The sequence below is a fragment of the Budorcas taxicolor genome, chromosome 15 (genome assembly GCF_023091745.1).
Source record: "Budorcas taxicolor isolate Tak-1 chromosome 15, Takin1.1, whole genome shotgun sequence".
In the NCBI taxonomy this organism is placed as follows: Eukaryota; Metazoa; Chordata; class Mammalia; order Artiodactyla; family Bovidae; genus Budorcas; species Budorcas taxicolor.
The window spans coordinates 76,026,881-76,044,088 of NC_068924.1; the positions used below are offsets into that span (position 1 = coordinate 76,026,881).

The 17,208-nt window shown below is 37.9% G+C and overlaps 1 protein-coding gene across 1 annotated transcript; it reads right to left on the minus strand.

Moving 5' to 3' along the window:
- Positions 1–868: 868 nt before the first annotated feature.
- Positions 869–1,859, minus strand: LOC128060109 (olfactory receptor 4C5-like). The gene is given in 3 exon segments (XM_052652392.1): positions 869–1,412; positions 1,414–1,619; positions 1,621–1,859. Coding segments are annotated over 3 exon segments (915 nt in total). The 5' UTR covers positions 1,786–1,859.
- Between the last annotated feature and the right edge of the window lie 15,349 nt (positions 1,860–17,208).

Sequence of the window (17,208 nt, forward strand, 5' to 3'; positions counted from 1 at the left end):
AGCACTTGGTAGTAATTTTGGAACGAGTCCTGTCTTTACGTCACTCTCATTTCTCATAACTCATTCTTTTCTCGTTGGTCATTATCTCTCACAATAACAGCTCTACCTTGCCTACAGCACTTTGGACTAAAACTTCATTAAAAAAATTTTGGTTGTTAGGACTTACTGTTTAGATATTTTAATTATTTGGCCTATTGGTTATACACTCTATATCTGAAGCTTTACAGAGAATTCTACTGAATGCAGTAACTCAAAGTTTTCCCATCCTCTGTGATTCTTTAAGTTCATTAACAATGCCCCTTTGAGGGCTTCCCTGGTAGTCCAGAGGTTGAGAATCCACCTGCCACTGCAGGGGATATGGGTTCAATCTCTGATCCGGGAAGGTCCCACATGCTAAGAAGCAACTAAAGCTGTGTGCCACAACTGCAAAAGCCATGCACGATGACCACGGAAGCCCTCACACACAGAGCCCCTGCTCTGAAGTTAGAGAAGCGGCTGCAGTGAGAAGCCCGAGCTCCTCAGCTAGAGAGAAGCCCTCACTCGCTGCTACCAGACAAAGCCCGCGTGCAACCACGAAGACTTGGTGTAGCCAAAAAAACCTGAGAAAATAAAATTAAAAAGTAATTATTTTTTAAAACACCATCCCCTTTATTAATAGTAATTTATAGAAGCAAAGCAATTTCTAATTAAAAAGCTGTAGTCATCATTTAATCAAATTGTGACATTTTATGAAAGATGAACCAGAAAGGGTCCAGAAAGCAAGGGGTGAATAATATCCTTAAAGTCACACATTTTAACTTCAAAATCATTACCCTTTCTATTAGTCACACTTGTTCTTAAGCTATGAATACATTTTGTTTTATCTTCTCTACTCACAAAAGTTGTTACCCAAGGTTACTCTTTGGCTCCAGAGCTTCTCCATGGAATTTTTCACCTCTGAGTTTCTGAGGGTGTAGATGAAAGGGTTTAATATGGGTGTTACCATGGTATAAAATACAGCCACCACTTTATCAATAGGGAAAATGATCATGGGCTGAAGGTATGCAAACATACAGGGTACAAAGAACAGGACCACTGCAGTAACATGGGAGGTGCAAGTGGAGAGAGCTTTCTGCTGTCCTGCAGTGCTGTGTGTTCCTAGAGAGCAAAGGATGAGCACAAAGGAGGTGATAAGAATAGAAGAGATGAGCATACGCATCTGCCCACTGTTGGCAGCAACAAAAAGACCACAGATGTGAGTGTCCATGCAGGAGTGTTTCAGCAGAGGGAAAAGGTCACAGATGAAATGGTCAATGACACTGGGGCCACAGAAGGGCAACCAGACTATAAAAAGAATTTGGATCAGAGCATGAAGAAATCCTCCAGCCCCAGGCATGGCTACCAGGAGGCCACGCACTTGCCTGTTCATTGTGTGGCTTGCAGATAGCCACAAAGCGGTCATAGGCCATCACCGTGAGCAAGAGGATCTCAACTCCTCCAAAGAAATGCTCTGCAAAGAGCTGAGTCATACACCCACTGAAGGAGATGGCTTTCTTTTGAGCAAGTAAGTCAAATATCATCTGGGGGGCCATGGTAGAAGAGCAGCAGCGGTCTATGAAAGACAAGAAAGACAGGAAAAAAATACGTGGGGGAACCTAAGGCTCTGCTAGTGGTGACTGTCACAGTGATGACTAGGTTGCCGGCCACAGTGAAAAAGTAGATGAGGGTAAACAGAGCGAACAAGAGTTTCTGTACATCTGGGTTCTGTGTCAGGCCAAGCAGGAGGAATTCCGTCACATTGTTCATTTGCTCCGTGAATCCAGTCTGGCATTGAGATAACTGATTTCTCTGAGAATAGCACAGGGGTTACAATTGTGAGGATCAATTTAGACCAATCTCAGTAAATTTTCTCAGAATTACTTTTTGTAAGACTTATAAAAACATGAAGTAGATAAACCCAAGACTTAAACTTGGGCCATATTATTATTAGCCACAAAATGAACACATAATTGTTTTTTCTCTCTCTCACACACACAGCCCTACTCACCCACACATGCACATACACATTCATATATACAAACACAGTTTCATCACTGTTCACATTCCAGGCATCTTTGTATAATTGTACATTGATGGGTATTCCCCCCAAAATGCTCATGTATTTTCTCCTGTAGGAAAAGAGGAATAAAAAGAGGACCCATACAAAGGAGCAGAGGCTTGAGTTCGTGAGAATTTACTCCTTTGTTTCCCTTCTCTAGTCACTTGTGCTGATGAGGTTAAGCTGCAGAACTTATTATTCTTACTTTTAACTAGTTCCAGGGTGAATATAAAACATCAGGTAAATTCAACTCAAAATTAGGGGTAATGTAGTCTCACCTCATAAAAAACTGAACTGATTGAATCCTTAAGGCTCCAGTAAGGTATAGCTTCTTTACCTAAGGTATACTTCTTAACAAGGTATAACTGAGGGCTTCCCTGGTGGCTCAGGTGGTAAAGAATCCACCTGCAATGCAGGAGATCCTGGTTCAGTCCCTGGCTGGGGAAGATCCCCTGGAGAAAGAAATGGCAGCACACTCCAGTATTCCTATCTGGAGAATCCCATGGACAGAGGAACCTGGCGAGCTATAGTCCATGGGTTCACGAAGAATTAGACATGACTCAGCAACTGTACTTTCACTTTCGAGGTATAACTGGCAGTTAGATTTGTGAATTTATATTACATTCAAATAAAACTTTGTGAATTTATATTACATTCAAACTTTCTAAGATACCATCACGCAAGAAGAAAAACGAATATTCTGAAATGGATAAAATAGCATGATGCGACTGAACTGAACTGAGCTGAATGCAATATCCCCCAGATTTATTTGAAACATTATGAGTCACTCAGTTCAGTTCAGCTGCTCAGTCATGTCCGACTCTTTGAAGCCCCATAAACCGCAGCACGCAGGCCTCCCTGTCCATTACCACCACCTGGAGTCTACCCAAATCCATGTCCATTGAGTCGGTGATGCCATCCAACCATCTCATCTCTGTTGTCCCCTTCTCCTCCTGCCCTCAATCTTTCCCAGCATCAGGGTTTTTTCCAATGAGTCAGCTCTTCGCATCAGGTGGCCAGAGTATTGGAGTTTCAGCTTCAACGTCAGTCCTTCCAATGAACACCCAGGACTGATCCCCTTTAGGATGGACTGGTTGGATCTCCTTGCAGTCCCAGGGACTCTCAAGAGTCTTCTCCAACACCACAGTTCAAAAGCATCAATTCTTCGGCGCTCAGCTTTCTTTATAGTTGGAGAATTTTTTTTATCATGTTTAGGTTTCAGAAGAATTTTGCAAATCAAGCTCAGTTTAGGGAGGACTATGAAAAATTCTCTAGATCTCTTTAGAAAACAGGTACTCTTAAGGTAAGGAAACTAAAGCATTATAATTTGTTTACCAGTATGTGTTCTGTGCAGTCAAGTATTTCTAAATTCTGTTTTCACTGATTAGCAGCTATGTGATGTTATGTACAGACCTTACTCTTACTGCACCTAAACTTTTTCATATACAAACTGAGAAAAATAACAGATAGTATGGAGGAATTGAAGAATATTATTATTATATAGGTCAAAATGCTATACTAAAAGTAAAATGCATAACTTTCCACATACTCCAAATTTGTGATGAGTTTAAAAGTGAAGAAACAGACATATCATTATTCTCATCCTTGAAATACTTGATAATTATAGTATTTAGAAAGAACACAAATAAAGAGAGAAAATAAGTGAATTAAGTAATCAACTCAAGAGGTTAGAAAAGCAACTAATTGTATTCAGAGAAAGTTGAATGCAGAAATCAATATATTAAATAATGGAAAACTAGTAGACTATAAATGAATTCAAATTTTTTTTAGAGTTTTAAAAATATGAATGAAATAAATGAGCAGATAAGCTCAATAAGAGGCAAGTATGGTCAAACTGTAAAAGGCTATTATTTTTAAAGAAAATTTGAAGAAATATTATGTGTAGTTCATAAAAGATTTTTTAACAACTGAATAGGTATTTTTCAAATAAAGCCTATCTTTTATGCCATCATCAAATAAAATAAAAAGAGATAGGGAAAAAAGGGTAGCGTGCATTAAAGACTTTCAATAAAACAGATTTCTTCAAAAACAGAAAATCAAAAGAACAAATATATATATATATATCTAATCTCTAGGTGGCAAGAGCATTTTAAGCAAAATTCAGTGCTATAAAAACTAGGACAAAGCTAACAGATTCAACTACATAAAGGTATAGAACATATTGGAAAACTATTTGCAACAAGTATGATAGATAAGTATTATCATAGATGTAGTTTTTACAAAAAAAGTTCTACCTACAAAATTATAAAAAGTAAGAAAAGTTTTTAATAAAAAGAAAATTCTCAGAAAAGAACGTTAGATCCCTTAAAAAAAATCCCTATTTCATAAGCCATCAAGGAAATGCAATTTAAAAACAGTGAAATACTTTAAATTGGAAAATGAGCAAAACTTTATGATAGTTATATTAGTACTGTGTTGATTTAACATATTCTGGAAAGAAGTTTGCCTTTGTATAACAAGGGCTTTTTAATTGGTCATGCCCCTTGATCCAGTACTCCTTATTCTTCAGAATCTATTCTGTATAAAGATTATGGACAAAAACTGTGCATGCAGGCTATATTTCATATTTGTATGATAATGAAACTTTGAAAACAATTCAAGTGTCTACATAAAGATGAACAATTAAGCAAATTATAGTTATGAAATATAAAGTGAACACTGAGGTTATTTACAAGAAAAACTAATGGTGTGAAAAAATTATTCCAACATAATATTAAGTAGAAAACACAAGATACCAGGCAACTTCTTTATTATGATCTAAATGGTCCAAAATGACGTATAAACATAGAAAAGTACCTGAAAGAAATGCTCTAAAGACTAGTGATGCTTATTTGGATTATGGATTTAAGATAAATTTTGTATTCTTTTTAAATTTTTCTGATCTGAATTTCCTACAAAGAGAATATATTACCTTTATAATAAGAAAAATAATTTAATAAAAGAGATAATATTCTTGACTCCTTTTCTCAGTACGTTGGTCACTATTTATAAAAATCTGTGACAGTAAAAAGAGATGTTTAAACCTACTGCTGCTGCTGCTAAGTCGCTTCAGTCGTGTCTGACTCTGCCACCCCATAGACGGCAGCCCGCCAGGCTCCTCTGTCCCCGGGATTCTGCAGGCAAGAGCACTGGAGTGGGCTGCCATTTCCTTCTCCAATGCATGCATGCATGCTAAGTTGCTTCAGTCGTGTCTGACTCTGTGCGACCCCATGGACAGCAGCCCACCAGGCTCCTCCGTCCATAGGATTCTCCAGGCATGAATACTGAAGTGTTTAAACCTAACTCACCTGTAATTTGAATACCCTAGTATGAGATGGTTGGCATCACCGATTCAGTGGACATGAACTTGGGCACTTTCTGGGAGATGTTGAAGGACAGAGAAGACTGGCGTGCTCCTTGGGGTCGCAAAGAGTTGGACATGGTGACTGAACAGCAACAACAAGGTATCACCTTGAGAAAACGTGATCAAGAGACCACAGATTGTACTTACCTCTTCAGATGCATTTGGGAAATAAGTGACATGCTCATTTCACAACGAGGTGTTACTTGTAGAGCGATCATTAACCTATCAACAACTGCTGCTTTAAAGTTTATTCACTTTTTGTCTTAAATGGAATTTTCCTTTTCCTTACTTAATGATTTGAAAATGACTGCTGAAAGAGAATTCTTAAATAATGCTGAGTTCATGGACTGGGTTTTAGGTTTGCTTTATTGGCTCATACCATTATGTGAGTGAGGCACACACATCTTGGCTCAGATAACAAATTTCTTTATTCTGAGACCTTCCAAAGTGTTAGGCTTCAAAGGAAAGTGATGGGAAAAAGCCTAACCATTGGAGGAAATTTCCATTTATGCCATTTGTCAGTCTTTCTTGTGCCCAGAGGAAGTGTATTAAAAAGAGCCACTTGACCTGAGATCTATCCTGACTTAAAGCCCTCGAAATAGCACACTGTTAAAGTAGAAAAATTAGGAATTGCAAGCACCATAAAATCAGCAACAAATAAAAGTTGATAAGAAGTAGCAATTCTATGAGGTTAGCTCTTTCAAATCTTTTTCTCACTAAGCCTTTGCTCAGCCTATAGATATCTTCTTTGGTTCCTAGGAGTCTGGATCCAAATGTTTTGGAGGCTCAAAACCACACAGCTTCTGTGATCTGGGGATGGTTACGCTTATATGGTCTTCCTGGGTTCATCTTTACCAACACTTTCAAGTGTGGTGACAGGGAAATATTTAAATAAGTATTACTCGAGTGCAAGGAGTTAGGGAATCTCTGATCTCTCAACTCCCAGAGGTTTAGAACTAGCAGCTTCAACCAAGATGGCAGCCACACCAGTTTATCCAATCTCTCTTGTGGCCATGGCATCTGTGATTAAGGAGATGAGGGACAGGCATCTGGGCTGGGTTTGCAGCCCCTCTGACTGTGTTTAGAAAATGATCTTGGACTCTGGGACCCAAGGCACAGAGGTCCTAGTCATGGGATAATGGATGCATGAGCTCCCTAGTGTTCATCAGTTCAGTTCAGTTCAGTCACTCAGTTGTGTCCAACTCTTTGCAACCCCATGAACTGCAGCATGCCAGGCCTCCCTGTCCATCAGCAAAACAGCCTTATTCATACCTGTCTCACAAAATCCCATGGATGGAGGAGGCTGGTGTCCATGGGGTCACAAAGAGTCGGACACGACTGAGCGACTTCACTTTCACTCACAGAGTTGGAGGAGGGATTGAGGAAGACAACGTGTGGAAATATCTAATGCCCTGTAGATAAAGGCATGTAGGCTAGAGCAGCTCAGATGGTAAAGAATTTGCCTGCAATGCAGGGGATCTGGGTTCAGTCCTTGAGTTGAGAAGGTGCCCTGGAGAAGGGAATGGCAACCCAATCCAGTATTCTCGCCTGGAGAATTCCATGGACAGAGGAGCCTAGGGGGCTACAGTCCTTGGGATTGCAAAGAGTCAGGCACGACTGAGCAACTGCCAGCCTAGAGAAACTGCTTTTAGTAATAGAATAGTGAATCATGATTAACTGTAACAGTTTTGCTGCCTCTTCTGTTTGCTAACTGTGTGATCTTGGGCAAGTTCCTCAGCCTCTTTATACCTGAGTTCTCACACTTGTAAGAAGAGGGCGATAGGAGTACCTGTCACAGGATATTGTGGAGTTTCTATGAGTTACACATGTAAAGTGCTTACAACGGTGCTTGGTGTAAAGCAAAAGCTCATTGGTGTCTGTTGTCACTTTCTGTATAGGAAACCAGAGCACACAGCTTGACTGATTCAAGTTTCTGCAAAGAATTGTCTCAACTCACGTACATGGCTTCTTTATTCTTAACGGTTGGTAGAGTCTGGTTGGTAGAATTTCTTAATGCAGAAATTAAGAAAGAAGGAAAGTTAAGTTTTAAAGTATTGAATACTGATTCATAAGTCGTTATAGTTCAGAAATCTATGGATGTTCAGCCATCTCTCACTAAAAAATCTGACAGTGTAGTTGAGTCCTAGAAAGGTTGTAGGAGATTCAGGAAATGTGGATGCAATGAGAACTAACAGATAATGAACACTCTGTATTTACATCACAGTGTTACATGTGGTATTTCATCTAATTCTCACATAATCTCCATGTGGGATATATTAACCCTACTTTATGTAAATGAAAATTGATGCTTACTTTGAGTATCTTTTGACCAAGATCTAAAAGCTAATAAGTAGACGTTGGATTGAAATACAAGCTGGTTTAATTTCTAAGTTTGAGCTCTAACAATTATGTTATTGTAGGGCACTGGACATTGATTCCGTGATGAGTTTCATGCACTGGGATTGGTGGGGGAGGAGGTGGTGATTCAGAACAGCTGTGCATTATTCAGAGGCTTTGCTTTCACCACCAGTGGCAGGAAGGACATATTCCTCAGACAGACCCCCTGTGTAGCACTGATCAGAAAGGACCATTGAGAAAAGAGAATATTTCTCATCTTCCTTTCCACATTTGGCCCCATCTGGGATGTCTTCCTAAGCACTCTATTGGGAGTTTTCATTCTGGAAATTTCCTGATGCTTTCAGAGTAGAAGGGAAGACTGAGCAGATATTCATACCAAGGACCAGGGATATTCTCTATATCAATGGGACATGGTGGAGTCCTAGAGAAATAATATACCAAAGACACGAACCTGGGTATTGATAATCAATTCTATTTACTGTAAGATTTCAGCTTATCACTGAACTTACCAGAACCTGCGAAACAGCTTAAGGACAGCTTAAATAAATAGGGGTTATTGGGAGTAACACCAAAAAATAGAATATAAAATGATCCATTAGTGCTTTATGCATAAAAAAATTTCCTGAAATAAGTTGAGAGAAAAATTTGCATTTCTCCACTACTACAATACTATTGATAATCATTTATTGAATCCTGGTTAAGCTGTATAATCTTGGGTAAGTTATTTAACTTCTCTGTGCCTCAGTTTCCACTATCTTATAAAGAGATAATAATAGTACCTCATAGGTTGATTAGAATCAAGTTAGGTACTTAGGTACTATCTTGGGATATGGGATTGAAGATGAGTGTTTTTCAAAATGGGAGAAAGTTGGTCATATTTGAATACCAGTGGGAAGAACTAAAAGAGAGGAGATGAGGGAGGGTGAGAAATTGGGAGAGGGGAAGAGAAGAGGAAGGAGGAAGGGAAGGGAAATGGGAGGGGGAAGGGAAGGAGAGAGACAGTTATAGATACAGGAGTGAGAAGGGAGTAATTAATAGAGGCATATTAGGTATGGCAGACAGTTGTGCACAGAGTAGTTATTTCTCATCTTCTTTCTTTCAACCAAAGCTCCCTTTGTTCTGGTGCCAGGTGGCCATGTGTTTGGGGAAATTGTGGTCCAACCCCAGTTCATAGTGTGAATCTGAATTAGTTTAAGTAATTATGACTGTTTTTCTCCTTTCTAGTGATAAACTTAGGGATAGGCATGTGACACAATTATAGCTAAGAACAAAAGCTATGGATATTCTTTTAAAAAATTTTGATTGAAATTTAGTTGATTTACAATATTGTGTTAATTTATTCTGTACAGCAAAGTGGCTATATATATATATATATTCTTTTCCATTATGATTTGTCACAAGATATTGAATATAGTTCCTGGTGCTAAATAGTATGACCTTGTTTATCCATCCTGTTTATAAGTTTGCCTCTGCTAATCCTGAACTCCCATTCTGTTCCTTCCCTCCCCTACCCACCTTCCCCCCTGGCAACCACAGCTCTGTTCTCTAGGTCTCTGAGTCTGTTTCTGTCTTATAGTTTTGTTTATTCGTGTCATCTGTAATTTTTTTATTAAAATTTTTATTGGCGTATAGATGATTCACAAGGCTGTGTTAGTTTCAGGTGTATAGCAAAGTGAAGCAATTATACATATACATATACCCACGCATTTCTTGGTGTCATATTTTAGAGTCCACATATAAGTGATGTCGTATGGTATTTGTGTTTCTTTTTCTGACTTACTCTTCTTAGTATTACAATCTCTAGGTCCATCCATGTTGCTGCAGATGGCATTGTTTCATTCATTTTGAAGGTTGAATAATATTCTGCTGCATATATGTACCAGATCTTTCTTTATGCATTTCTCTGTTCATGGACATTTAGGCTGTTTCCTTGTACTGGCTGTTGTAAATAGTGTTGCTATGAGCGTAGGAGCGCCTGTATCTTTTCGAATTTGTTTTGTCTGAGTATATGCTCAGAAGTGGGATTGCTGTGTCCTGTGGCAACTCTAGTTGTGTTTCTTTGGGACACCTCCATCCTACTTTCCACAGTGGCTGCACCAATGTATGTTCCCAGCAACTTAGTAGGAGGGCTCCCTTTTCTCCACAGGTGGGTACACTTCAGAGTGCTGCTTTTCTGTTCCTAATAAGAGTCTTGAAGGCAATTTATTTTCTTTTCTGAATAATGCTTTTTCGCAGGGGAATGCCAGAATTGCCAGTTACGGGTAATCAGTGGGATTTTGGACTGAGCAGTTAGCTAAAACACTAAAAAGAACACACTGAAGGGTGATTTGCTAGCTTGTAATTGAACTTCACCTGAAACTGCTTTTTCTTGCTGAAGGACATGCATTATTGAGATCTAAAATACCCTGAATTATGTCAGATAATCATTCTAGTATGTCGGGAAATGAGCAGAAGAGTCATTTTATCAAATAGGAAATCAAATGTAAGAATATGTGAACGCAGCAGTCACTGCATGTGTGAGCAATGGCTGGTTCGCCCTCGAGCCCTACATTAGGGCCTCCTGAAGCATATCGAAACCTCATGGCTGAAGGAGTCCCTCCCTATGATCAGTTATTGGAGGATGCCTAAACTCAGTATTATTTACGAATAGTGGCTCAAGAGTGAAAAGCCGTCTCTCAGTCTGGTAAGTAGCAGCATAGAAACCAATTCACTGGAGAGGAAAATGTAAATCTACTCAACGAATAGAATTAAGAGTGCTGTTCTTTGTGGAATGAGAAGTGGATTATAATGATAGTGGCATCAGATGGATTGTACTGATTTTTACTAAGTATCCAATGGATTCGTAATAGAGTCTGCAAAATGGGCCTTACGATAACTGGAAGATAAGGGGAACCCTGGATTACATCAAATGAGGGGATCTGAGTGAAAATTAATTCAACAGAAAGATCAGATCAGATCAGATCAGTCGCTCAGTCGTGTCCGACTCTTTGCGACCCCATGAATCGCAGCACGCCAGGCCTCCCTGTTCATCACCAACTCCCGGAGTTCACTCAGACTCACATCCATCGAGTCCGTAATGCCATCCAGCCATCTCATTCTCCGTCGTCCCCTTCTCCTCCTGCCCCCAATCTCTCCCAGCATCAGAGTCTTTTCCAATGAGTCAACTCTTCTCATGAGGTGGCCAAAGTACTGGAGTTTCAGCTTTAGCATCATTCCTTCCAAAGAAATCCCAGGGTTGATCTCCTTCAGAATGGACTGGTTGGATCTCCTTGCAGTCCAAGGGACTCTCAAGAGTCTTCTCCAACACCACAGTTCAAAAGCATCAATTCTTCAGTGCTCAGCCTTCTTCACAGTCCAACTCTCACATCCATATATGACCACAGGAAAAACCATAGCCTTGATTAGCCAGATCTTAAAATTGTTGCTAAAAAGGGAGCCAATAAATAAATCATAATGTACCTGTTTTTTGGGTTAATAGAGGAATAACTGGTAGGATTAATTTGATTTCAGTGAAGTCTGATTTTGATAATCAAACATGTTAGGACATTGAATTAAAATCTCACCATGATATTCATCTGATGATAGTTGATTTGTTAGAAGAGGAACTAGAGTTAGTTAACAATCTATGAATTGTTATATAATCAATATATTGATACCTTTCATAAAGTTTAAGCTTTAGTTGTGGCAGGAGATAAAACAGTTATCAAACTCATGCATCCTTATGAACAAGTGTGTGGTGAAATATTTGGTTAACTGAAATGCTTCTTTTAAAAATGCCTACACCTCATTTGATGATACCATGTATTAGCAGTTTGGCAGGTGCCCATCTGTTTTTTTCTGTTCTATAAATGATATAGGCAGGAGATGAATAATTATGAGTGATTTTAATGTAATGGCTTGACCAGGAGTCAGAGGGATAGAATCTGTGGATTTCTGGGGCATGGTTTTCTGAAAAGTCTCAGAAATTTAATATAGCATTGGATATATTAAATACTATATTTAATATAGTATTGGCGGTCTTATCCAATATAATGTGCTAAGTCGCCTCAGTCATGTCCTACTCTTTGCAACCCTATGGGCTATAGCCCACCAGGCTCCTCTTTCTATGGGGTTCTCCAGGCAGGAATACTGGGGTGGCTTGCCATGCTCTCCTCCATGAGGTCTTCTTGACCCAGAGATTAGCCCTGCATCTCTTGGGTCTCCTGCATTGGAAGGTGGGTTCTTTACCACTAGCACCATCTGGGAAGCCCATCCAGTACAATACAACAGGAAAATAAAATGAAAGGTATAAAGATGGGAAAGTAAAATGTAAGATCATCATTATTCACAGATATTATAATTTTATATATAGACTCAAGGGCTCAGCTGAGCGGAAGAGAGAACTGAGTTGTCAGGTGACAGAGGAGTGAATAAATTAATAAGCCACAAATGAAAGCAGCAGCCTTAATCATTTGCTGACATAGTATAAGTGACAGGTTAAAACTAGAGTAAGTGTCATCTTCCCCCTGTTCCGTTATCCCCCATGAAACATTGTGTAGTCAAGAGTCAGGTGGATTAGCACAGATATGGGAGTCGTCTCACTGTTGAGGGAGCCCTGAGCAAAAGTTTCCCAGAATTTTATAGACCTGGCACAGGAGAGAGGATGAAGGCATGGAAAGGGGAAAGGACCAGCAGGAGTGGATGTAAGATGTAAATCCTGTCTTACCAGTAATTATATAAAATAGAAATGGTTTAGCACTCCAACTAATAGGCAGAGATTGGCAGAATGGACAAAATCGTGATTCAAATATATTTTCTCTACAAGCTTCATAATTCAAAGACACAGATAAGTGGAAAGTGAAAGTGGCAAGAAATAAATATTATGGAAATAGTAACAAAAAGAGAGGTGAAAGAACAGGCAATGCAAATATAGGACAAAATAAACTTTAGGCCATAAATTGTTGCTATAGACCAAGAGACATTTTATAATGATTAAGCAGTCAGTTACTCAAGATGTAATAGTCTTGAAACTATATGTATCTCAACCTCCTCTGGTGACCTCAGTTAGTGAGTACATTTTCTTAGGGATATTCCACCTGGATGAAACGCCATGGTGGCATCATTTAGAGTCCTTCGTGCCTCAGCTCTTGATACCCGAGGGCTTGCATGAAGAGCACTTTATCACATAGTTTTCCAGACCAAGAATGCAGGCTGTTAAAATGCAGGCAAAGACCCAATCAGGTGAAAATGTGTTGTTCATGGATGAATTCTCCCAAATATCTGCTTCTAGGCAAAATCTTAAAAAAACAGAGATAATTAATTCCTGGGAGGATAATGCCTTAGATAGAAAGGTTGGTTCTTTGATGTTCTCAGTATCCTCTCTAAACACTAAGATTCATGGAGAAGATGTTTCCTCATTTTAAGAGAAGCCTAAGAAGGGCTTATTAGGTAACAGAAATATTTGTGCCTTTTCTTCTATATCCATAGACTAGGTTCTGAAGATCAGAAGATTCCTCGTAGTACCTAAGACTTTGGGTTTCAAATTCAATATAGCATTTTCTTTTCTTTTGACTTGATTTTCCAAGGTATTAGAGCATGCTGAATATATTTAAATAAATTTGTATCATCTTGACAGAGATGCTTTCTGTAGAATTATCCAGGCAGTGGGGACTTGAGAAATATGCATGATTTGACATTACAAGTAATGGTTATTTCGTATTTCTAAATACCCTGGGCATTCTTCTTAACTACAGGAAACCACGGTAAGTGAACTAGAATTGCTGTTTTTTTTTAATTGAGTTTTTATAGTGCTGCTTTTTTTCAAGGGATTTTTACAGTGAAAATCATTAAAGATTTATTCTCTGATATTTTATGGGGGATTACTTTTAGATACCCTGGGATCTTTAGCAGAAATATTTGTTCTCCTTCCTGTATATGGATTTATTTATAATTTATCCAGAACAGGATTACAATCTGTGGATTCTGAAGACAATTTTTAAGTCCGCATGGGACTGAGGGGGAATGTCAGCATTTAGATTATGTTTTTTGAAGGAATCTGTCAGCTCATATTGAATTCCAAATTGAGAATGTATAAATTTATAGCATTTACAAGGGAAAATGTACCCTTTGCTGTGGTTGGGGATACACATTAAACCCCAAGTTCTGAGGCACTTTTAATTCTGATTATTTTCAAACTTTCCTGGATCTTCTAACCAGGCAAGATCTTATTTCTGTTGAAGTGGATGTGGTCCCTGCATTATAACTGAATTTTGCATCCCTGACCTAAGACTTAGACCTTTCTCTTAGAGAGTCAAGACACATATTGCTGAAGATAAGAGATGAAAGTTAATTTTCTTGGTCAGCCTAAGGTGATTTATCTTTCCCCCTTGTATACACTGGTCTTAAGTCATCTTATGGGAGGTAAGGTGTGGTGGGATAAAAAAAATCACTGTGTTGGGCATTAAAAGACTTGGATTCTTATTTACCACTAATCAGCCGTGTTTCCTCTCTGGGCTGCATCTTCCTTATCTTTAAAGAGCATATGAGTTGATAAAATGCAAGGTACTGGAAGAATTTTCTTTCAAACTTTTTATTTGTATTGGGGTGACACTGTTGTGATAGCTTCGGGTGACTCAGCCACACATATACACGTGCCCTTTCTCCCCCCACTCCCCTCCCCTCCCGGGTGCCAGGCAACACTGAGCAGAGTTCCCTGTGCTGTACAATTCCATGTGTTGATCCATTTTAAACCCAGCAGTGTGTACACGTGTATACCCGTGGCGGATTCATGTTGATGTATGGCAAACCCAATACAATATTGTAAAGTAAAAAAAAAATTATAAAATAAAAATAAATCCAGCAGTGTGTACACGTCTACCCCAAACTCTCTAACTATCCCTTGGTACTGGAAGAATTTTAGGGCACAAAAATTCTGAACTTGTTAAATAGATCCTGAACTCATTAACATCTGACTGTACATCATACAGTTTAGCCAAATAACTGCCATGGATTACACATGGTCACTTTGTCCAAACTCTGACATGGCTGATTCCAAGAAGTAAACTAGCCCTACACTGGAGAGCTAAATTCCAAACAGCTAGAGGTAGACATCCTGATTTTTTAATACAGACTGCTCTATTTTATTTTGGTATCATGACTCGGGCAAGTGGTTTACCTTCTAACCGCATTTCCTTATCTTTAAAGTAGATAATAGTTTACCAACCTCATAGGACTGTTGTGAAGGTCTTGTAAATGGAATAGTGAATGTAAAGCTGTGAGTATAGCGTGAACACAGCAAAGGCGCAACAACATTTAATTAATTGATTATTATAAGAATCATATGGTGAAAATTAATCTCTGCATTCTATTAAGAATGAGAAAGCAGCAGATTTATAGTAAAAGTTTATATTTCATAATGTGTGAGTATATGGAATTTAAACAAGTGATAAATGTTTCTCTGTTTGGAAGGAAGTTTGTTTAAGTTCTTACCTATCCACTGTAGTATGAATGCCCTTATAAGAGAAAAGAATTTCTCCGTGAGATTAACACTTTATTTCTCATTTCTCCAAAAATATGTATTGTAGAGGATTTGAATGTTAATAGGCACAGCTAAGTCTAGTAAAGAGGAAGAAAGTGATCATGTGTTTGAGTCTATCTGTTAATAGAGGATATCAAAGACATTGATAAGATAGAACTATTTTTAACTTGTGTCCTGATTACTTCAAGGTTTGCAAGAAGCTGAAACCATACGTGAAATAATAAAAATGAATGAGTCATATTTGAGGTTTTCTATGTGATTTTGATCATGAAATCCAACCTTTGGTACAGGCCTTCAGGAAATTATAAAAAAGTATTATTAGTTTCTTGGTTCCCCCAAGGGCCATCTTCTCTAGGGAAGAACTGACAATTAGAAGTACATTCAGCTTGTTCCTCAGGTATTCTTTTCCCTGGAAGGATTCTCTGATGCACTGACCTATCCAGAAGGGAGACCACTATCCTGGGGTTTGAAACTCTAAAGCTAGCTTCTCAATGAAGAGTTGATGGGATCATCTGTAGGAGGTTTCCTTTCCACATACCTCATTATTCAACTTGACCATGTGTAACTGGGAGAACTCATTTTCCTCTTCACTGCTTTTTTTTTTTTTTTTTTTTTTTTTTGCTTTAAGAGTATATAAAGAGAATAATGGAGTCTGAGATACAGGAAAAAGTGAACATTAATAATGTCGTCATTAATGTCCCGTAAAACTTCGTTTTATATGCTACCTTAAAGTTTAATTGAATAATATGTGTATTCCTCATCAAGTAAGTTGAAATAGACTTTGTAGTAAACTGACTGGTTTGATTATTCAGAGGACTTATTGACTATAAGTATAAATGTTATAAGTTAAATGCAGAGGTCAATAATCTTTGCTTGGTAGAATAAAGATGGGATTTAGGGTAATTATGAGACCCATGGGGCAGTCAGGGCAGCCTCACCCCTCACAGTAATTTTCTCAAAGCAGTGAGCACCCAGCTCTGCCCCTACTCTATGTCTAGCTGGTGAATTGATAACAATTTTGAGTACATAAGAGCAGTTAATTATATTCAGATATTTCTTGGGGTCCCATGATGTGTCAAAATACAATTCCCTGTGTCTGTTTTCTCATGCATATTCCAATCAATTTAAGACCACATAGTTTCAGCTTTAGAACTCTAAGACAAAACATGAGGATTATATTTAATTTCTAGTCATATAATTAGTTATGTAAGCTATAGAAATTTGGAAAATACTGAAGAACATGGGAAATAAAATATCAACCATAATCTCAAATTCAGGAGCAAATGTCCTCAATGTATTAAATTATTTTTCTTAACAATCTTCTATACATATGTTTTAACATAGATTAGAAAAGTATATAAAATTTTATAAGTGAAATTTTTGTATTTGAACTTTATTTTTAAAAGATGTATATAAAATCTGTAATCTTTAAATGCTAATTCAATAAGTATATTCACTAAATTTTTCCCTATTTTTACATAATTTGTAAAATAGACTATTTTGTGATTTTTAAATTCATGTTATTTTGTGCATAAACTTTTAGATTAGCCTCCAAAATTGTTACTTCTAATGTCCAAATTATTCCAATAAATTGATGTTCCATTAAAGTATTTCAGACACTATGGCCAAGGAAACTGAATTTCTTTCTTCTGGTTACTCTATGTCTTATAAAAATAGTTTGAGATCAGAATAAAAAAAGACTAGGTCAACTAAAACAACTTTTAAGATACTATTCCTACAGAGTTTTGGGAAAAGCAAGATTCATCTGTGACATTATAAGAGTACTGTTAAAAGGCAGAGTTTCAGTGTATTTCACTTTTTTATTATTCTTTTTTCTTTTCTTTTAAAGGCAAAGCATTCTTTCCCAGAATTTTTATTACCCACACCACATAG